The sequence below is a fragment of the Mobula birostris genome, chromosome 3 (assembly GCF_030028105.1).
Source record: "Mobula birostris isolate sMobBir1 chromosome 3, sMobBir1.hap1, whole genome shotgun sequence".
NCBI classification, from domain to species: Eukaryota; Metazoa; Chordata; class Chondrichthyes; order Myliobatiformes; family Myliobatidae; genus Mobula; species Mobula birostris.
In genome coordinates, this window is record NC_092372.1 from 10,281,849 (window position 1) to 10,304,977 (window position 23,129).

General features: G+C 43.0%; 1 protein-coding gene across 1 annotated transcript in view; it reads left to right on the forward strand.

The window, feature by feature from the left end:
* dcc (DCC netrin 1 receptor) overlaps window positions 1-23,129 on the forward strand; it is a 1,002,879-nt gene that overhangs the window by 955,801 nt on the left and 23,949 nt on the right. The window contains exons 25-26 of the mRNA XM_072252112.1: window positions 4,003-4,119; window positions 21,711-21,860. Coding sequence (XP_072108213.1) covers window positions 4,003-4,119; window positions 21,711-21,860 — 267 coding nt within the window. The remainder of the gene's footprint in view (window positions 1-4,002; window positions 4,120-21,710; window positions 21,861-23,129) is intronic.

Here is a 23,129-nt window from a genome sequence, read left to right on the forward strand (position 1 = left end):
CACAGTTTTGTATACCTCTCCCTCAATCTCCTATGATCCATGGAATAAAGCCCTAATCTATTCAGCCTTTCCCTAGAACTTGCCAAGTGTCCAATCATGCAAGTATTATGAATTCATTGGTTCAGCTGGAACTTCATCCACTGGGAGATCTTTGTGAATTTCTTGAATTCTAACGCAATGTCCTCTTGAGCCCAATATATAATGTGGTGAGGCCAACTACGAAAGATTATACAATGAGTCATGCACAGAAAGCTTAACATTATAATCACGCTTAAGGTAAAATGTCGCTTTCAAGAGAAAGGTTATTTCATCTGCTTAACAGTATCATGGGGGGGATCATTCCCAGCCTCTCTGCCTTCCTACAAATATCAGTAAAATAAATCTATATTATTCCAGATATCTCAATTATTTATTTCACTGCAAAACTAGGGATTTCCTGCTCTTCAATAATCGCAGTCAAAGGAAGACACAGTACAGGAAGAGGCTCTTCAGCCATAATATCACTTCCAAACCCAAGGCCAAATTAAACTTAATCACTTGTGCTGCATGTGTTCCACACCCTTCCACCCTACATATTCATGTCCCTGTCTAAAAGCTTTTTAAACACCACTGTCATATCTACATCCAACTTTACCCCTCCAGCCAGTAAAATACTTTCCTCTATTACACCCTGTCTTCTGTGAGTAAACCAGTTCTACTGAGGATCCTGTATACACTATCCTGTATATCAGAATCAAGTTTTATATCACCAGAATACAGTACTGTGCAAAAGTCTTTGGGCACATATATACAGCCAGGGTGCCTGAGCCATTTTGCACAGTACTGTGCCGCACACAAAATGCTGGAGGAACTCAGCAGGCCAGGCAGCATCTATGGAAAAAAGTACAGTTGACATTTACCTCGACTGTACTCTTTTCCATAGATGTTGCCTGGCCTGCTGAGTTCCTCCAGCATTTTGTTTGTGTTGCTCGTACTTCCAGCATCTGCAGATTTTCTTCTGTTTGCACAGTACTGTAGTACTTTTATGTATAAAATTACATAATTTTATACCACAAAAAAACGAATTTCATGACGTGTGAGTGATGAGTAAACCTAATTCTGATTGGGTCTCTATTGCGAACTGAGAGTGGGAAGGGGACAGTGAGAGGGGAATCATGGTTGGGAAAAGTGGAAGGGAGAAGGGAGGGAGCAGAAAGTACCAGAGAGTCATTCTATGATGATCGATAAACTAATTGATTGAAATCAAATGACGTTACTTGGTGTTTCAGGATGGGTGTGCCTGAACCTGTGCCACCTCATGCCCCTGGCACTCCTCTGCCACGTCTCATGCGCCTCCCACGGCGCTCCACTCTCACCATTCCCAACATCCTTTACTCCCACCAGATTTACAAACTCACTCTGTGCTCCATGTTGACAAATATAGTACTGTGCAAAAGTCTTAGGCACCCAAACTATATATACATGCCTGTAACGGGGTCCTGAATTACCCCTATGAACTGTGCTTCTGAAAAGAGAGAGCGTTATTTAACACTGACATCTTGTTTTTGAGAGGGAGAGAGATGAAGACTGCTCACAGTTTGTATATACTTTCCCAAGTACATCGCCTGCTTATACATTCTTACACAGGCAGAGAAGGGAGGAGTTATTTGAGAGACAGTTGGTACTCAGTACGGTGAGATAGGTCAGATGATAGACCCGACACACATGATTTTGGACACTGAATGAGCTTTGTTGTGCCCACAGAAAAAGTGGGTTTTGGAGGATCGATCAAGTGGATCGATCAGTGGCTCTTGCAATGTGAACAGGGCGTGACCGGTGGGGAGTGTCCGACCCTCGCCTGGGTTGATAGCTCCACTACAGAAGAACAGTCCCCTTTGTTGTGGTCACAGTCAGTGACTTTTAAAGGATTTCAGAGGACAATGAGAAGATTGATGGCATCAGCTCACCTGAAGACTCAAACCTCTCCATCTCTCTCTCTCCATCACTACTCAACTCAATATCATGAATTGAACTGAACTTTACTCATTATCATAAGACTATCTATTTACCCCTAGACTTGAAGAAGCTTGGTTTTCATAAATATTCCATACTTATCTATATATAATCATTTGCTAACCTGTTTGATTTATCTGCATTTATATTATTGTATTGCGTAGTTACTAATAAATATCATTAGATAATAGCAATATCGGACTCCAAAGTGTTTTCCATCTCTGCTGGTTCTTTAACCCATCATGGGGTACGTGACAATGCCTAAAACCTTTGCATATGTACTGTATGTTGTGAAATTTGGAGTTTTGCAGCAGCAGTGCATTGCAATATATAATAAGAATGATAAATTACAGTAAGTATATATAAGGAAGAAAACTCAATTAAATCAAATAATGCAAAAAGAGAGTCAAAAAATAGTAAGGTAGTGTTCATGAGACCAATGTCAATTCAGAAATCTGATGGTAGATGGGAAGAAGCTGTTCCTGAAATGTTGAGTGTGTGTCTTCAGACTCCTATACTTCCACCCTGATGGTTGCAATGAGCAGAGGACATGTCCTGAGTGATGGGGGTCCTTCATGATGGATGCCGCCTTTTTTGAAACATCATCTCTTGAAGGTATCCTGGATGCTCGGGAGCCTCGTGCCCATGATGGAGCTGGTTGAGTTTACAACTTCCTGCTGCTTTTTCCGATACCTTGCAGTGCCTCCTCCATACCAGACGGTGATACAACAGTTAGAATGCTTCTGGACCAGCCAACCATCAGAGACCTTGTTACATTTCCTTACTAAAATCCATGTAAATAATGTCAACTGCCCTACAACACACACAAAATGCTGGAGGAACTCAGCAGGTCAGGCAGCATCTATGGAAAAGAGTACAGTCGACATTCTGGGCTGAGACCCTTTGGCAGAACTGGAGGAAATAAGCTGAGGTGTAGGTTTAAAAGGTGGCGGAGGGGACAGAGAAACATAAGGTGACCTGTGAAACCTGAAGGCGGAGAGTTGAAGTAAAGAGCTGGGAAGAAAGGTGGGGAGGAACACCAGAAGAAGGCGGCCAGTGCTTCCGGTGTGGTGTCTTGTATAATGGCGAGACCTGATGTAGACTGGAAGACTGCTTTGCCAAGCATCTATGTCTGCCAGAAAAAGTGGTATCTTCCAGTGGCCACCCATTTTAATTCCACTTTCCATTCCCATTCTGATATGTCTATCCATGACCTCCTCCACTGTCCAGATGAGGCCATATTTAAGTTGGAAGAATAACTTGTATTCCGTTTGGGTAGCATCCAACCTGATGGCATGATCATCAATTTCTTAAATTTCTGCTGATTCCCCCCACCTTCTGCCCCCTTCACCATTTCCCCTCCCTTCTTCCCTCTCTCATCTTATCTCCTTGCCCGCCCATCACCTCCCTCTGGTGCTCCTTCCCCCTTTATCTTTCTTCCATGGACTTCTGTCTCTTTCACCAGTCAACCTCCCAGCTTTTTACTTCATCCCTCCCCCTCCAGGTTTCAGCTATCACCTGATGGTTCTCTTCCCTCCCCCCACCTTTTAAATCTACTCCTCAGCATTTTTTGTCCAGCCCTGCCAAAGGGTTTCAGCCTGAAACATCGGTTGTACTGTATTCTTTTCCATAGATGCTGCCTGGCCTGCTGAGTTCTTCCAGCATTTTGTGTGTGTTGCTTGGATTTCCAGCATCTCCAGATTTTTTCTTGTTTGTCAACTACCCTACCCTCATCAACCACCACCCACTCATTGAGACCTATTCTACATTACTCCTCTTTCCACTGCTTCACCTGTGACTCTGTCAGTGTTGCTTATTACAGCTGGTGCTCCAATGCCGCCTCCTCTCCATCGATAAGACCAGACGTAGATTGGGGGACCACTTAATGCCCCCAGCATATCCTCAGACTGTGTTAATCGTTGATGCAAACCATGCATTTCACTGCTTCAATGGTACATGTGACAAATTAAGCTAATCTTTATCTCTTCTGTCTTATTGTTTTGTCCAAAGGTCATGATCCTGATGAGGCTGGAAGTAGTATGTCAACTTTGGAACGTTCTCTAGCAGCTCGAAGAGGAACCCGACCCAAACTGATGATTCCTATGGATTCACAGCCCAGCAATCCATGTAAGGAAGCTGCTTTTTTTTTTGTGTCAACACTATGATTGCATGGAAATATACAACGTGGACTCAGTGGCCTTCTGCTTCTGTAGCCCATCTAATTTGGGGTTCAATTTGTGGTACGTTCACAGATACCCTTCTGCACACCACTGTTGTAATGTGTGGCTGAGATAATGCCACTTTCGTAGATGACATGCTTTAGATGGCTTGAAATGATCTGGCTATTCTCCTCCAACCTCCCTCATTAACCAAAACTGCAGTTCACTGGATGTCTTATTTTGTTTCTCACGCCATTCTCTGTAAACTTTAGAGACTATTGTACATGAAAATCCCAGGAGATCAGCAGTTTCTGAGATACTCAAATCACCCTGCCTGGCACCAACAATCATTCCACGGTCAAAGTCACTTAGATCACATTTCTTCCCCATTCTGATGTTTGGTCTGAACAACAACTGAACCTCTTGACCATGTCTGTGAGCTTTTATGCATTGAGTTGCTGTCACATGATTGGCTGATTAGATATTTACATTAACAAGCAGGTGTACTGGTGTACCTAATTAAGTAGCTACTGAATGTATTCTGGGCAGAGAAGAGCCTTGGACGGCTGTCTTATGTTGATTCATGATGGGGATGTCACAATCACAAAGGCAACTTATACTGTCACAGACTCGAGAGATTTTTCAGATAATGGATATCTTGAGCAACAAACCCAAAATGCTGGAGGAACTCAGCAAGTCAGGCAGCATCAATGGAGAGGAATTCTGACTCTTCTGATCTATGGAGAGGAATAAATTGTCAACAGTTGGACAGAGACCCTTCATCGGGAAAGGAAGGGGCAGAAGCTAGAATAAGATGATGAGTCAAAGGGGAGGAATACGAGCTGGCAGATGAGAGGTAAGACAAGGCGAGGGGGAAGGTGTGCCGGTGGGGGTGGGCCCCTCTCTGATTTTTTCATTCCACATTCTAATCACCTACTCACCCCTTCTCCTCATCTCCCTCTGATTTCCCCTCCTCTTTCCCTTTCTCCCATGGTCTACTCTCATCTTCTCAGTTTCCCCTTATCTCCAGCCCTTTGCATTTTCTATCTATCATCTCCCAGCATCTTACTTCATCCTCTCTGGCACACCACTCCCCTCCTCCTTCTCCTGGTCTCCTTCCCCTCCCTGCACCTTCTTATTCTGGCTACTTCCCCCTTCCTTTCCACGCCTGATGAAGGATCTCGGCCCGATATGTTGACTGTTTATTCCCCCACCACCCCCCACCATAGTTGCTGCCTGACCTGCTGAGTTCTCCAGCAGTTGTGTGTTCAGTTTATACTCATTCACTCGTTATCTCCCGTGTCATATAGTCATAGTCATAGTCATACTTTATTGATCCCGGGGGAAAATGGTTTTCGTTACAGTTGCTCCATAAATAATAAATAGTAATAGAAATAGTAATAGTAATGTTACTATTAGTAAATAGTAAATAGTGATAGTCATAGAAATAATAAATAGTAATAGAATAGTAATAGAAAATAGTAATAAATAGTTACATAGTAATATGTAAATTATGAAATAAGTCCAGGACCAGCCTATTGTCTCAGGGTGTCTGACCCTCCAAGGGAGGAGTTGTAAAGTTTGATGGCCACAGGCAGAAATGACTTCCTATGACGCTCTGTGCTGCATCTCGGAGGAATGAGTCTCTGGCTGAATGTACTCCTGTGCCCACCCAGTACACTATGTAGTGGATGGGAGACATTGTCCAAGATGGCATGCAATTTAGACAGCATCCTCTTTTCAGACACCACTGTGAGAGAGTCCAGTTCCATCCCCACAACATCACTGGCCTTACGAATGAGTTTGTTGATTCTGTTGGTGTCTGCTACCCTCAGCCTGCTGCCCCAGCACACAACAGCAAACATGATAGCACTGGCCACCACAGACTCGTAAAACATCCTCAGCATCATCCGGCAGATGTTAATGACATAGGTGATCATGGTGTTTCCATGACCAGTATTGTCCTTGGCAAATTTTTCTACAAAAGTGGTTTGCCAGCCATTATCAATACTCTTCAGAGATTGTCTGCCTGGCGTCAGTGGTCGCATAACCAGGACTTGTGATATGGACCAGCTGCTCATATGACCATCCAACACCTGCTCCCATCGTCTCATGTGACCCTGGATGGGGAGGGAAGGGGAGTAGCAAAGCAGGTGCTACGTCTTGTCTAAGGACAACCTGCAGGCTAGTAGAGGGAAGGAGCACCTTACACCTCCTTTGGTAGAGACGTATCTCCACCCCACCAGCAATCAGTTCATACTACCTACCCTGAACTTTTATTGAGAGATTGATGATGAAAGGCGTTCTTGAACCATGCTGAGAACATTCACGCAATGTTTTTAGGAAGGAACTTGCACAATATTTTATTAACAGTGATAAATGGAAATTGAAATAGTGTGTAATTTACAGTGGAACTTGTAAGTGGTTGTTCTTCCAATGTTCTTTGACACCAGCAGATAAGGGTTATGAGTCTGGAATCTGATATTGAAGATCTGCTTATGAAATAATTCAAAGCATTTTGTAAACCGCATAACTTTACAACCCTGAGGCATACAGCATAAATATTTAATTTGCTATTGGATACAAATTAAGCGGCTGTTTTATTAGGGGTAGTGTCGAGTCTCTTGAGCATTATAGGAACGCCGTTCATCATGTTAAGTGACGGGTTTCTTTTATTCTCCTGGCCTGAACATTGCATTTGAGAGAAAAAGCCCTTGGGCAATAAGGAGCTACTGTTTCTGCAGTAAGATTTAGTTTCTGGTTAATTGCTGTCTCCCAGCGAAAACATAGTGGAGGATTTAGTGATTTTAAGGGGCTAATGAGCAATAGAGGCATAGAACACTACAGAACAGAAACAGGCCCTTTGGCCAATCTAGTCTCCATTGTCCCATTGACCTGTACCAGGACTATATTCCACTATACCCCTCCCATCTATGTACCTATCCAAATCTCTCTTAAATTCTCTTTTAAAGTCTCTCTTAAAGGGGTACCACGATAGAGTAGCAGTTAGCGCAACACTATTACAGCCCGGGGCGTTTGGAGTTTGGAGTTCAATTCCAGTGTCTTCTACTAGGAGCTTTTGTACATTCTCACTGTGACAGAACGGCTCTCCTCCAGGTGCTCTGGTGTCCTTCCATAATCCAAAGTTGTACCAGTTAGTGGGTTAATTGTAAATTGTCCCGCGATTAGCTGAGTGTTAAATGGTTTGCGGGCGGTGCACCTCATTAGGTCAGAAGGGTTTGTATCTCCAAATAAAATGAAACAAATAAAAATTATTTGTCCGAATCAAACCACAACCACCGCTTATGCTGGCAGTTCATTCCACACACTCACCACCCTCTGAGTGAAGAAGCTCCCCCTTGTCTCTTGTGCCCACTCTTACGAAGGATGAATTTAGTTATTGCTTTATTGTATATTATCACTCACAGCAGGTAATTGCGCTATCAAACAGGTTAATCTGTTTCAGATATAGAAGGTAGAACATAGACCATTGCAGCACAGTCCTTCAGCCCACAATGTTGTACCAACATTTTAACCAACTCTAAAATCAATCCAACCCTTCCTCCCCCATCACCCTCCATTTTTCTATCAGCTATGTGCCTAACTAAGAATCTCATAAATGTCCCTAATGTATCTGCCTCGACCACTAGCCCTGGCAGCATGATCCACTCACCACCACTCCCTGTGTAAAAACAGCCTCTGTCATCCCCCTGTGCTTTCCTCCAATCATACCATAGCTATTTCTCACACATGCATTTTCTGCATGTTGTGTATGTGTGCCTTTCTTATTAACAGAATCTGGTTGGACAGAGTGCTCAGTGGGGCTTGAAGATGTGTTCTTGCCCGTTATGCTACCGGCGTTTAGAGCAATGATGAAGATCCTCCATCTCAGGTAGTGTTCAAGCATTCCTTCATTGTGTCAGTAGCTTCCTCTCTCTTCTCACTACTGTCCCTTTTGCAAGTCCTGGGTGGAGGCTCAGGGCTACCCTCACACTCAGATGTAGAAGGATTCTTCTTTGCTGGTTCCATAACAATATTGTTTTGTCTGTCTGTCTGGGTACCATTTCTAATGCGGACTTCGGTGACCATGGTTTTCCATAAAGATCTATCCTTCATTTTTTGGATGACCTCTATTTCCTCGATGTGTAGCCACCTGGCTATGCTTCTGATGTACATAAGCCAAGGTCTTCCTCGAGGTTTACTCCTCTCAATCCTTCCAGAGAGTATCAGTTTTTCTAGTTCATCTTTCCGCATGATGTGTCCTAGGAATCTGAGTTGTCTTTACGAGTCAGAATTGCTGGCCCTGAGCTGAACCCCTGAACCTGGAGCATTGGTGGCCCCTATTAGTCTGGCATCTACCTTTGACCTGTTTAGCATGGGTGACCCTACCAAGAGCCAAAGCACAAGGCTGCCTCTAGCCAACGTAGCTCTACGGGTTATTGAGGCACGCAAGCCTCCAAACCCAACAACAAGGCTGTGGTACTCTTGGTGGACTTGAAGATGTGGAATGTTAAAAACCAGAGAGCTGATTTAGTGTAATAGACATTTCATTATTCCACCAGTCTGTGTAGCTCACTTTACAGATGATGAAAGACACTCTTTCTCAACTAAATAGAGCATAATAGTGGACAAATGAATGCCCCATATCTGAGTGAAATCTAAATGAGGGAATATAAGTGAACATTTTGCGTTTGGCTCACAGTGTCATCTGAGCAAGCACCACACTAGCAAAGAGCCAAAGCCAATGCAGAGATGTAATTTTCCTTACTGTTGTAGTTTAACAAGCAACATCAAAACATCATGAATTTTCTCTGAAATTTAAAAATGTCCATAGAACAAAAAAGATTGTACAGCATCTGTGCCAGATCCAGAGTAACAATCACTGTGTCCTCTTTTACACTTATGTACTGAAGAATGACAACAAACAATCTTGAATCTTGAATCACGAGGGATAGAACATAGAACACTACAGCACAGTACAGATCCATTGGCCCACGATGTTATACCAGCCTTTTAACCTATGCTAAGATCAATCTAACCCCTCCCTCTTACATAAGCCTCTATTTTTCTCCCATGCACGTGCCTATCTAAGGGCTTCTTAAATTCCCCTAATGTATCTGCCTCTATCACCACCACCTTGCAAGGTGTTCCATGCATCCACCACTCTCCGTATAAAAAACCCTGCTTCAAAGTGAATAGGAATAAGGAACCTTGGTTCTCAAGGGATATTGCAACTCTGATAAAGAAGAAGAGGGAGTTGTATGACATGCATAGGAAACAGGGAGTAAATAAGGTGCTTGAGGAGTATAAGAAGTGCAAGAAAATACTTAAGAAAGAAATCAGGAGTGCTAAAAGAAGACATGAGGTTGCCTTGGCGGTCAAAGTGAAGGATAATCCAAAGAGCTTTTACAGGTATATTAAGAGCAAAAGGATTGTAAGGGATAAAATTGGTCTTCTTGAAGATCAGAGTGGTCGGTTATGTGCGGAACCAAAGGAAATGGGGGAGATCTTAAATAGGTATTTTGCGTCTGTATTTACTAAGGAAACTGGAATGAAGTCTATGGAATTAAGGGAAACAAGTGGTGAGATCATGGAAACTGTACAGATCTAAAAGGAGGAGGTGCTTGCTGTCTTGAGGAAAATTAAAGTGGATAAATCCCCGGGACCTGACAGGGTGTTCCCTTGGACCTTGAAGGAGACTAGTGTTGAAATTGCAGGGGCCCTGGCAGAAATATTTAAAATGTCGCTGTCTACAGGTGAGGTGCTGGAGGATTGGAGAGTGGCTCATGTTGTTCAGTTGTTTAAAAAAGGATCAAAAAGTAATCCGGGAAATTATAGGCCAGTAAGTTTAACGTCGGTAGTAGGTAAGTTATTGGAGGGAGTACTAAGAGACAGAATCTACAAGCATTTGGATAGACAGGGACTTATAAGGGAGAGTCAACATGGCTTTGTGCGTGGTAGGTCATGTTTGACCAATCTCTTGGAGTTTTTCGACGAGGTTACCAGGAAAGTGGATGAAGGGAAGGCAGTGGATATTGTCTACATGGACTTCAGTAAGGCCTTTGACAAGGTCCCGCATGGGAGGTTAGTTAGGAAAATTCAGTCGCTAGGTATACATGGAGAGGTGGTAAATTGGATTAGACATTGGCTCAATGGTAGAAGCCAAAGAGTGGTAGTAGAGAATTGCTTCTCTGAGTGGAGGCCTGTGACTAGTGGTGTGCCACAGGGATCAGTGCTGGGTCCATTGTTATTTGTCATCTATATCAATGATCTGGATGATAATGTGGTAAATTGGATCAGCAAATTTGCGGATGATACAAAGATTGGAGGTGTAGTAGACAGTGAGGAAGGTTTTCAGACTTCAGCCTGCAGAGGGAATTGGACCAGCTGGAAAAATGGGCTGAAAAATGGCAGATGGAGTTTAATACTGACAAGTGTGAAGTATTGCACGTTGGAAGGACAAACCAACGTAGAACATACAGGGTTAATGGTAAGGCACTGAGGAGTGCAGTAGAACAGAGGGATCTGGGAATACAGATACAAAATTCCCTAAAAGTGTCGTCACAGGTAGATAGGGTCGTAAAGAGAGCTTTTGGTACATTGGCCTTTATTAATCAAAGTATTGAGTATAAGAGCTGGAATGTTATGATGAGATTGTATAAGGCATTGGTGAGGCCGAATCTGGAGTATTGTGTTCAGCTTTGGTCACCAAATTACAAGAAGGATATAAATAAGGTTGAAAGAGTGCAGAGAAGGTTTACAAGGATGTTGCCAGGACTTGAAAAACTCAGTTACAGAGAAAGGTTGAATAGGTTAGGACTTTATTCCCTGGAGCGTAGAAGAATGAGGGGAGATTTGATAGAGGTATATAAAATTATGATGGGTATAGATAGAGTGAATGCAAGCAGGCTTTTTCCACTGAGGCAAGGGGAGAAAAAAACCAGAGGACATGGGTTAAGGGTGAGGGGGGAAAAGTTTAAAGGGAACATTAGTGGGGGCTTCTTCACACAGAGAGTGGTGGGAGTATGGAATGAGCTGCCAGATGAGGTGGCAAATGCGGGTTCTTTTTTAACATTTAAGAATAAATTGGACAGATACATGGATGGGAGGTGTATGGAGGGATATAGTCCGTGTGCAGGTCAGTGGGACTAGGCAGAAAATGGTTCGGCACAGCCAAGAAGGGCCAAAGGGCCTGTTTCTGTGCTGTAGTTTTTCTATGGTTTCTATGGTTTTCTATGGTTTCTGACATCTCCTCTATACTTTCCTCCAAACACATTAAAATCATGCCCCCCTCATTTTAGACATTTTCACCATGAGAAAATGTTTCTGTCACAAGATCTGTGCATTTTATCATCTTGTCATCAAAATCATGTGCCGTGTCATGTGCTGTAGGCCATCATGGTCTTGACCATGATCGTTCTTGGCAAATTTTTCTACAGAAATGGTTTGCAGTGCCTTCTTCTGGGCAGTATCTTTAAAACATAGAAACATAGAAACATAGAAAATAGGTGCAGGAGTAGGCCATTCGGCCCTTCGAGCCTGCACCGCCATTTATTATGATCATGGCTGATCATCCAACTCAGAACCCCGCCCCAGTCTTCCCTCCATACCCCGTGATCCCCGTAGCCACAAGGGCCATATCTAACTCCCTCTTAAATACAGCCAATGAACTGGCCTCAACTGTTTCCTGTGGCAGAGAATTCCACAGATTCGCCACTCTCTGTGTGAAGATGTTTTTCCTAATCTCGGTCCTAAAAGTCATCCTCTTTATCCGCAAACTGTGACCCCTTGTTCTGGACTTCCCCAACATCGGGAACAATCTTCCTGCATCTAGCCTGTCCAATCTAAAAGATGGGTAACCACAGCCATTATCAATATCTTTCAGAGATTGTCTACCTGATGTCAGTGGTCGCATAACCAGGACATGATATACACCAGCCGTTCTTACGGCCATCCACCACTTGCTCCCATGGCTTCACCTGACCCAGGGGGCTAAGCAAGTGCTACACCTTGCCCAAGGGTGACCTGCAGGTTAGCAGAGGGAAGGAACACCTTACAACCCCTTTGGTAGAGACATATCTCCATCCTACCACCCTTATCATCTCTACGCCTCTATACAGTCACCTCTCATCCTCCATTCCTCCAAAGATAGATTGAGCAAGCTCTAGTTCACTCAACCTCTCCTCATAAGATAAGTTCCTAATCCAGGCAGCATCCTAGTAAATCTCCTCTGCACCCTCTCTAAAACTTCCACATTCTTCCGAGCAACACATACAAAATGCTGGAGGAACTCAGCAGGCCAGGCAGCATCTACGCCAGGCAGCGACGTTTCGGGCCGAGACCCTTCAGCAGGTCTCCCACATTCTTCCTTTAATGAGGTGACCAGAACTGAACACAATACTCCAAGTGAGTAATTGCAAGCTCCTTTCTGCATGTGTCTTAAGGACATTGAATTGAAGGACAGATTTGTCTCTCAATATCCAGCCGGATTTCTAACAAAACTGTTGTGCTTAGTGTAGAAGATGTTCAGATTCAGCTTTATTCAGATTCAGATACAGTTTTATTTAAATGTACATAAAAACATACAGTATAATGTGTGATTTACAGCCAAAACACCTCAGGATGTGCTGGGGGCAGCACACAAATGTCATCACATATTCTGCGCCAACATAGCCTGCCCACAGTGCTCAGCAGAATAACAAAGAACACAGCAAGCAATAGAAACAAACCCCATTCTTCCCTTTCACCCTCCCACTCACACACACAGACAGTCCTCCAGCTCCAGGACAGGCCTCCATTGCTCTATTATTTTCCATTCATAAGGCATAGGAGCAGAACCAGACCATTCGGCCGATCAAGTCTGTTCCGTCATTCCAAATGGCTGACTTATTATCCCTCTCAACCCCATTCTCCTGCCTTCTTCCCATAACATTTGACACACTGACTAATCAAGAACCTATCAATCTCGGCTTTAAATACTCCCAATGACTTTGCCACCACAGCTGTCTGTGGCAACGAATTCTCTGGCTAAAGAAATTCCTCTTCTTCATTCATAAGGTTGACCTTTTACTCTTGTTAAATAGATTGCCTTCGGATTTATTTATTTCGAGATATAGGACAGAACAGGCTCTTCCAGCCCATCGAGCTGCACTGCCCGGCAAATCTCCTATTTAACCCTAGCCTAATCACTAGACAATTTACAATTTAAAATTTACAACTTACAACTGGACTGGAGTAACACCGCCATCTTGTTGTCCTGAGCAATGACAATAAAGTTCTATTCTGTTCTATCTACAATGACCAATTAACCTCGTAACCTGTACATATTGGACTGTGGAAGGAAACTGGGGTACCTGGAGGAAACACCTGTGGCTCACAGAGAGAACATACAAACTCCTTACAGAAGACATTAGAATTGCCAAACTCCAATACCCTGAGCTGTAATAGCATCACACTAACTACTAGGCTACCACAAGGCAAATTGAACTCTAATCTCTGACACCCCGATCTGTAATAGCATTGTGCACCACCCAAGTTGATACCATTAACTCTAAAAACAGCCATTTGCCACAAACCCCAATTTAACCCAATAAAAACCTGCCGTGTCTCCAACTGAACGACAAATGCACAGCTGCCATTAGAAACAACATTGTTGTTACTGGTCAGTGTGGAAAAGATTACCTCTTACCTCTTGCCACTTGCCACCATATTTAGAGTAATTTTATGTTTTCAAAATGTCTCTACTCACTTGATTGAACTTACTCTATCTTCTTCAGTGGAGGTTTTGCCTATTCAATAGAGTGTAGACTCTGCATGAATGTTAAAACCAGACACAGGGAAAATTAATTCAGTAAGAAGTCTTCCATATACTAACTTGCTATTGATTTCACACTAACATTTTGCAAATGCTATATTCTGGAAAAGCTGTAATCATCACTTTCCTGGGTTGAATGATGAATAATGGACACAGCTTTCAACTAAAATTATGATTCATTTTTAAGGAAAGAGGTGAATGGATGAAATTGCCAGCGTAATCTTTGACAATTAAGGGAACCAGCTCAGTGCATTCTTGTGAAAGGATAAATCACTGCAGCCTCAACAACTAACCAATTGGCATGCAAAGTTAAGGATTGATGATGTTAGCCATCTGGCTATTTTCAATTATAAAAGATATTTTTGTCTGTTCTTTCATTTATACATTTAAAGTCTCGATGTTGACGGCATACTTCCATTGTTCATGTCTCTCTCCCAGCACTCATCCGTGGCAATCGAGCATATGGATTGCTTAATCTATGCAAAAGCCAAAGGCTTTATCATGACTAATGGTTTTCTTCATATTCCTAAGCATCCTTGAGTTCTTATGCAAAACGTTACAAAAGGATAATACTTTTAAGGATAATCAAAATGCCTTAACCTTTTGCAGAGGCTATCTGTTAAATTCTGATGAAGGATTGCACTTTAGAAATGACTCGCCAGTTTTCTGACCCAGATGCAGATTGGCTTGTTATGTACACTCTGTGGCCACTTTAATAGGTATACCTGGACACCTGCTCATTAATGTAAATTATGCATTATGTGACAGCCAATCATGTGGCAGCAACTCAATGTATAAGAGCATGCAGTCTTGGTCAAGAGGTTCAGTTGTTGTTCAGACTAAATATCAGAATGGGGAAGAAATGTGACCTAAGTGACTTTGATCATGTAATGATTATTGGTGCTATACAGGGTAGTTTGAGTATCTCAGAAACTGCTGATCTCCTGAGGTTTCCATGCACAGCAGTCTCTAGAGTTTACAGAGAATGGTGCAAAAAACAAAAAAAGAACGTCCCGTGTGCGGCAATTCTGTCGGAAGAAATGTTGGAGGTCAGAGGAGAATGGCCAGACTGGTTCAAGCTGACAGGAAGGCAACAGTAACTCAAAGGGATTGAAGGGTATAATAAATCAGCATGTGGGAATAGCAGAATGTAGAATGGCCTAATCCTCCTCCTACGTCTTATGGCTTTATGGACAATTGTTGATGAGGACATGGTGGACTGTGGGTGTGTGACTCTTCAAATCTATGACTTTTCTACCAAAACACTTGTGAAGAAGAAAATCTTTGCAAAATTTCACTCTAACATGATTCAACAGAAAATTATCTCTACTACTACTGCCCATTATGCCACTGGCATTTAGAGCAGCAATGAAGGTCCTCCATCTCAGGCGGTGGTCAGGGCTTCCTTCATTGTGACAGCGACTTAGTTTCCACTACTGTCAGCCCTGCAAGTTCTGGGTGGAGACTTGGGAATACCATCGCACACAGATGTAAATAAAATTCTTCATTGCTGTTTCCATAACAATTTTGTTTGACTAGTTAGTGTTGTTAGCCCTGAGCTGAACCACTGAACCTGGAGGACCGGTGGACCACTCATAGTCTAGCCTCTACCCTTTGACCTGTTTGGCATGGGTGACCCTATCAATAGCCAAAGCAGAAAGCCCTGACTCCAGCCAGCATAGCTCCCTGAGACATTAAGGCATGCAAGCCTCCAAACCCTAACAAAGCTGTGGTCCGTTTGGAGGAAAAGATTATCAATTCCCTCTAAAATAGACAAAATTAGGCCATTTATGGCAAATTGCATTCTGTGTTAATTCCATTGGTTTAGAAATTAAAGACTTCTTAGGATTGAGAACCAATACTGACATTTATCATTCTTGACTTTCGTTTATAAAGTCAATCTATTTTTCCTTAGAAATACAGTTTGTTGTTCTTTAAACTCATTGGGGTAGAGATTTCATTAGTTTTTCCATTACAATATGCTTAAGAAACAATATCCTAATAGACTGAAACATTTTTAAGTGCAAATTGCAGTGTCTGTGATCATTAGCTTTTGTTCAAGAAACATCCCTCCGGAAGCTGCCCACAGATCTATACATTGTTTTGAACTAATTACCATTGCAAGTTTCTACTAATTGCATATGCTTCCAAGAAGACTCCACTAATTAATCTTTCTGAGACTATAAGGCACAAGAGTGGAATTAAACCATCCGGCCATTCAAGTCTGCTCCCCCATTCCATTATGGCTGATTTATTATCGTTCTCAGCCTCATTCTCCTGCCTTTTCCCCGTAACTTTTGACACCCTCACAAATCAAGAACCTATCAATCTCCTCTTTAAGTATACCCAATGAATATCTCCAAGCTGTCTCTGGTTATGAATTCCATAGTTTCACCATCCTCTGGCTAAAGAAATTCCTCCTCATCACTGTTCTAATAGAACACCCTTCCTTTCGGATCCTAGACTCCCATACTATAAGAAACATCCTCTCCACATCCACTCTACGTCCCCTTTCAATATATAATAAGTTTCAATGAGAGATCCCCTCTTATTCTTCTAAAGTACAGTGAGTGCAAGCTCAGAGCTGTCAAATGCTCTTCTTACATTAACTCCTTCATTCCCAGAATCATTCTGAGAACCTTCTCTGGACCCTCTCCACTGCTAGCACGTTCTTCCTTCGATAAGGACCCATAACCTCTCACAATAGTTCCATTTGACCAATGCCTTATGCCTTGTTTTTCTTCATGAGACTGAATCTTGAGGTATTTAAGAATTGATAGAACCTATTAAAATAAAAGAAGTCTGTCAAACAGCCAATGTACAGAGAGAAGAAAAACAAATCATGCAAACAATAAAAGTAAGCAAATAGCATTCAGAACTGAAATTCACTAAAGGGAGTCCACAGCCAGGCATCACTGCAGCTGATGCAGGAACCAATTTGTTGTAGGCCACAGCCTCAGTTCAGTGCAGAGATAGATAGACCCCGTGGAGCAGTGAGCTGAACATTGGCCTGTCCCTCTGCCCCGATCCCAACCCCTGACTTTTTCAATCTGGTCCAGCACTTAAATTGTCCAAACCTCAGGTTGTTCCTCACCCACGGATCCAGGCCCTGCCGCTTCAATATGCTCTCGGGATAATGGAAACAACTACTATATATATAATACTGAGGAATACTGACGACGTGAGTTACAGAGTTCTTGAAAGTGAGTCCGCAGGTTGTAGATTCAGTTCAGACTTGAGGTGAGTTAAGTTATCCACACTGGTTCAAGAGCCTGAAGCTTGAAGGTATGTGGAAGTTAAGGCTCCTGTATCTCTCGCGCATTAGCAGCCCAATGGAAACTTGATAGAGCTGTATAAGATGATAAGAGGCCTTGATGGTGTTGACAGTTAGCACCTTTTTTTTTCCCAGAGCAGGAATGGCTAATACAAGGAGACATGTTTTTGAAGTGATTGGAGGAAAGTATGTTGGGAGGTAGTTTTTTTTTGAAACAGAGAGTGGTATGTGTGTGGAATTGCTGCAAGGAAAGATGGTAGTGACACTTAAACAACGGGAATCCTGCAGATGCTGGAAATTCAAGCAACACACATCAAAGTTGCTGGTGAACGCAGCAGACCAGGCAGCATCTCTAGGAAGAGGTACAGTCGATGTTCCAGGCCGGGACCCTTCATCAGAACTAACTGAAGGAAGAGCTAGTAAGAGATTTGAAAGTGGGAGGGAGAGGGGAGATCCAAAATGATAGGAGAAGACAGGAGGGGGAGCGATGGAGCCAAGAGCTGGACAGGTGATTGGCAAAAGGGGATACGAGAGGATCATGGGACAGGAGGCCCAGGGAGAAAGACAAGGGGGGGCGGGAACCCAGAGGATGGGCAAGGGGTATAGTCAGAGGGACAGAGGGAGAAAAAGGACAGTGAGAGAAAGAATGTGTGTATAAAAATAAATAACAGATGGGGTACGAGGGGGAGGTGGGGCATTAGCGGAAGTTAGAGAAGTCAATGTTCATGCCATCAGGTTGGAGGCTGCCCAGACGGAATATAAGGTGTTGTTCCTCCGACCTGAGTGTGGCTTCATCTTTACAGTAGAGGAGGCCGAGGATAGACATGTCAGAATGGGAGTGGGATGTGGAATTAAAATGTGTGGCCACTGGGAGATCCTGCTTTCTCTGGCGGACAGAGTGTAGGTGTTCAGCAAAGCGGTCTCCCAGTCTGAGTCGGGTCTCACCAACATATAGAAGGCCACATCGGGAGCACTGGATGCAGTATATCACCCCAGCCGACTCACAGGTGAAGTGTCGCCTCACCTGGAAGGACTGTCTGGGGCCCTGAATGGTGGTAAGGGAGGAAGTGTAAGGAGATGTGTAGCACTTGTTTCACTTACAAGGATAAGTGCCAGGAGGGAGATCAGTGGGGATGGATGGGGGGGACGAATGGACAAGGGAGTCACGTAGGGAGCGATCCCTGCGGAAAGCAGAGAGAGGTGGGGAGGGAAAGATGTGCTTAGTGGTGGGATCCCGTTGGAGGTGGCGGAAGTTACGGAGAATAATATGTTGGACCCGGAGGCTGGTGGGGTGGTAGGTGAGGACCAGGGGAACCCTATTCCTAGTGGGGTGGCGGGAGGATGGAGTGAGAGCAGATGTGTGTGAAATGGCGGAGATGTGTTAGAGAGCAGAGTTGATGGTGGAGGAAAGGAAGCCCCTTTCTTTAAAAAAGGAGGACATCTCCCTCGTCCTGGAATGAAAAGCCTCATCCTGAAAGCAGATGCAGCGGAGACAGAGGAATTGCGAGAAGGGGATGGCATTTTTGTGAGAGACAGGGTGAGAAGAGGAATAGTCCAGACAGCTGTGAGAGTCAGTAGGCTTTTCGTAGACATCAGTGGATAAGCTGTCTCCGGACATAGAGACAGAAAGATCTAGAAAGGGGAGGGAGGTGTCGGAAATGGACCAGGTAAACTTGAGGGCAGGGTGAAAGTTGGAGGCAAAGTTAATAAAGTCAACGAGCTCAGCATGCATGCAGGAAGCAGCGCCAATGCAGTTGTCGATGTAGTGAAGGATAAGTGGGGGACAGATACCAGAATAGGTACGGAACATAGATTGTTCCACAAAGCCAACAAAAAGGCAGGCATAGCTAGGACCCATATGGGTGCCCATAGCTACACCTTTAGTTTGGAGGAAGTGGGAGGAGCCAAAGGAGAAATTATTAAGAGTAAGGACTAATTCCGCTAGACGAGCCAAAGGAGAAGTTTGTGACATTTAAACGACTTGTATATAGACACAGGGATGATAGAAAAATGTAGGGCTATGTGGGAGAAAAGGGTTAGATTGATTTACAGTAGGTTAAAAGGTCAGTACAACGTCGTGGACCGAAGATCGTCTACTATGCCGTTCTGTGCTCTCCATGTTCTAAATTTTCACGTCACCAGTTACAAATTAAAGTGAAATTCTTTCCCCAGTGTTTCAATGGTAATCCTTAGGCATATGTGTCACAGTTTTCCTCCCTAACCCTGGGCAGCATAGTAGCATAGTAGTTCGTGCATTGGTTTACAGCGCCAGTGAAAACCGATCAGTGCTCAATACCTGCCACTGCCTGTAAGGGATTTGTATAGTGTATTCTCACCATTATCTCATGGGTTTCCTCCAGGTGCTCTGGTTTTCTCCCATATCGCTGAGATTCATTTTCTTGCGGGCATACTCAGTAAATCCAAGAGTCATAATAGAATCTATGAAAGACTGCACCAAACAGGACGGGCAAGCAACCAATCTGCAAAAGACAACAAACTGTGCAAAATAAAAGGAAAAAAGGAAATAATAATAAATAAATAAATAAATAAGCAATAAATATCAAAAACATGAGATGAAGAATCCTTGAAAGTGAGTCCATAGGTTGTGGGAACAATTCAGTGATGGGACCATAAGACATAGGTGCAGAATTAGGCCTTTTGGACCATGGAGTCTGCTTCACCATTCAATCATGGCTGATCCTTTTTTTCCCTCCTCAGCCCCACTCCTTTGATGCCCTGGCCAATCAAGAACATATCAAGCTCTGCTTTAAATACACCCAACGACCTGGCCTCCACAGCTGCCTATGGTAACAAAATCCACAAATTCACCAACCTCTGGCTAAAGAAACTTCACCTCATCTTTGTTTTAAATGGATGTCACTCTATCCTGAGCCTGTGTCCTCTTGTCTTAGACTGCCCCACCATGAGAAACATCCTTTCCACATCTACTCTGTCTCGGCCTTTCAACATTTGAAAGGTTTCAATGAAAACCCCCTTCAACCTTCTAAATTCCAGCGAGAACAGACCCAGAGCCATCAAACGTTCCTCATATGATAACCCTTTCATTCCTGGAATCATCCTTGTGAACCTCTTCTGGACCCTGTCCAATGACAGCACATCTTTTTTATGGTAGCATTGTGGTTAGCACAATACTGTACTGTATGCGTGACCGGGTTCAACTCCCACCACTGTCGTAAGGAGTTTGTACGTTCACCTCGTGCTTTAAGGGTTTCCTCAGTGTGCTCTGGTTTTCGGTTTCCCTCCAGAATCCAAAGTCACACCAGTTGATAGGACAATTGGTCATTGTAAATTGTCCTGTGATTAGACTAAGATTGAATCATATGTTGCTGGGCAGCATGGCTCAAAGGGCCAGAAGGACCTTTTCTGCATTGTATCACCATAATTTCTTGTAAGAACCTGGTAGTGTGGGTACTGAGGCTCCTGTTCCTTCTTCCTGAGTTATTCCTATTGAATAAAAAATTATTTTATGTTCCTGGCTTTGGGTCTCATTAATAAATGTGGGCAAGGGAACACAACACTTTGACTCAATATAAAGATGTAGGATTGCAATAGGGTCACTAGATATGATGTTGACATCCCATAATCATCTAAGCTGCTGTTCATGTCTTCTAAGCTTCGAAGGATTTTGGAGAATTTGTTTTTTATTTTAAGTGACGTTTTCATGGAGTGTCCTCTAATGGAAGGTGACCCTTTGTTCATCATAATTAATGTGGGAAGTAGATTAATTACAAGAATACACTGCATTAATGCATCATAATTATGAAACAAAACTGCTTTAGCTTATTGTTAATTTGCACTCAGTGAACATTTTGTTACATACACCTGCTTATTAAAGCAAATATCTAATCAGCCAATCATGTGGCACCAACTCAATGCATAAAAGCATGCAGTCATTGTCAAGAGGTTCAGTTGTTGTTCAGACCAAACACTAGAATGGAAGAAGAAATGTAATCTAGGTGACCTTGACCGTGGAATGATTGTTGGTGCCAGACGCAGTGATCTGAGTATCTCAGAAACTGCTGGTCTTCTGGGATCACAACAGTTTCTAGAGTTTACAGAGAATGGTGTGGGAAACAAAAAAAATAAATCCAGTGAGCGGAAGTTCTGTAGGCAAAAATATTATGTTCACGAGAGGAGTCAGAGGAGAATGGCCAGGCTAGTTCAAGCTGACAGGAAGGCAACAGTAACTCAAATAACCATGCATTACAACAGTGATGTGCAGAACAGCATCTCTAAAGACACAACGTGTCGAACCTTGATGTGGATGGGCTACAGCAGCACAAGACCATGAACAAACATTCAGTGGTGACTTTATTAGGTGCATGACATACAGGAGGTACATAATAACATGGCTACTGGAGTGTAAGTACATCCAGTGTTTCACGTTTGGGGTACCTGTGTATTTGTTTGCCATGTAACCAAACAATGTTGTACTATTTTCTATTTGTAGCTGTTGTCAGTGCGATTCCTGTTCCAACGTTGGAAAGTGCCCAGTATCCCGGCATCCTGCCATCTCCAACATGTGGATATCCACATCCACAATTTCCACTGCGTACCATGCCATTTCCAACACTGGCAGTTGACCGTGGATACGGACCAAGTAAGAATCTTTATTTATTAAACATTAACAGGAGATTTGCACCAAAGGAAACCTATTGCATTATCTCTCTTCAAAATAAGTATGATGCATTGTAAGTTTTAATATTTATCTCCATGGGGTTGATGGGAGAGAATGAGGGGGGACCTCAATGAAGCATATCAAATATTGAAAGGCCTGGATAGAGTGGATGTGGTGAGGATGTTTCTTATGGTGGTGGGAGACCAAGACCAGAGGGCACAACTTTAGAATAGAAGAACATTCCTCTAGAATAGAGTTGAGGATGAATTACTTTATCCAGAGGGTGATGAGTCTGTAGAATTCATTTCCATAGGTGGCTGTGGAGGCCAAGTCATTTGGGTATATTTAAAGCAGAGGTTGATAGGTTTTGGATTAATAAGGCTGTCAAAGGTTACGGGGAGAAGGCAGGAGAATGGGGTTGAGTGAGATAATAGTTCAGCCATGATGGAATGGTGGAGCATAGTTGATGGGTCAAATGGCCTAATTCTGCTCCTATGTCTTTTGGTTTTATGGATTTTGGGAAAATTTTCCCTACAATCTTTTTTGTGGGTTAAAATCAATGAAACATTGCACTGGATTGGGAATTTTGCAAAAATAGACAACCAAGGAACGAAGCCAACATTTGTTAAGAGGGCGGAACCAGTCCCAGTAACTTCACAATTTTATTTTATAATTGTACAGAAAAAATACTGTTCGTAATGGATTAGATGGAGGACTAATTGTGGCAGAAATAAATCCTTGGGAACTGGTGCAAAAATACTAGTTGCTTAATTTTCTACCATGTGTGATTGGACATTGAGGTTGAAAGTTTAAAGTATTTGATGGAAAGATGAATGGAAAATTGAAAAGAAAATTTTTTTCATTTTCGGATGGTAAATTACTGAAGTTCATCGCCTACATGAAAACAGCAAATGTTGGTTAAAAAATAAATCAACAGGTCAGGCAACATAAACACAAGAGATTCCGCAGCTGCCGGAAACCCAGAGTAACTCATACAAAATGCTGGAGGAATTCAGCATGTCAGATAGCCTCTATGGAAATTAATAATAACAGTTGACATTTTGGGCGGAGGTATTTCAGGCCGAGATCTTTCTTCAGGACTGGAAAGGAAGGGGACAGATGGCAGAATATGAAGTTGGGGTGAGAAGTACAGGCTAGAAGGTGGGTAGGGAAGGGAGGATGAAGTGAGAAGCTGGGAAGTGATAGGAGGAAAAGGTAAAGGGCTGAAATCTGATAGGAGAGGAGAATGGA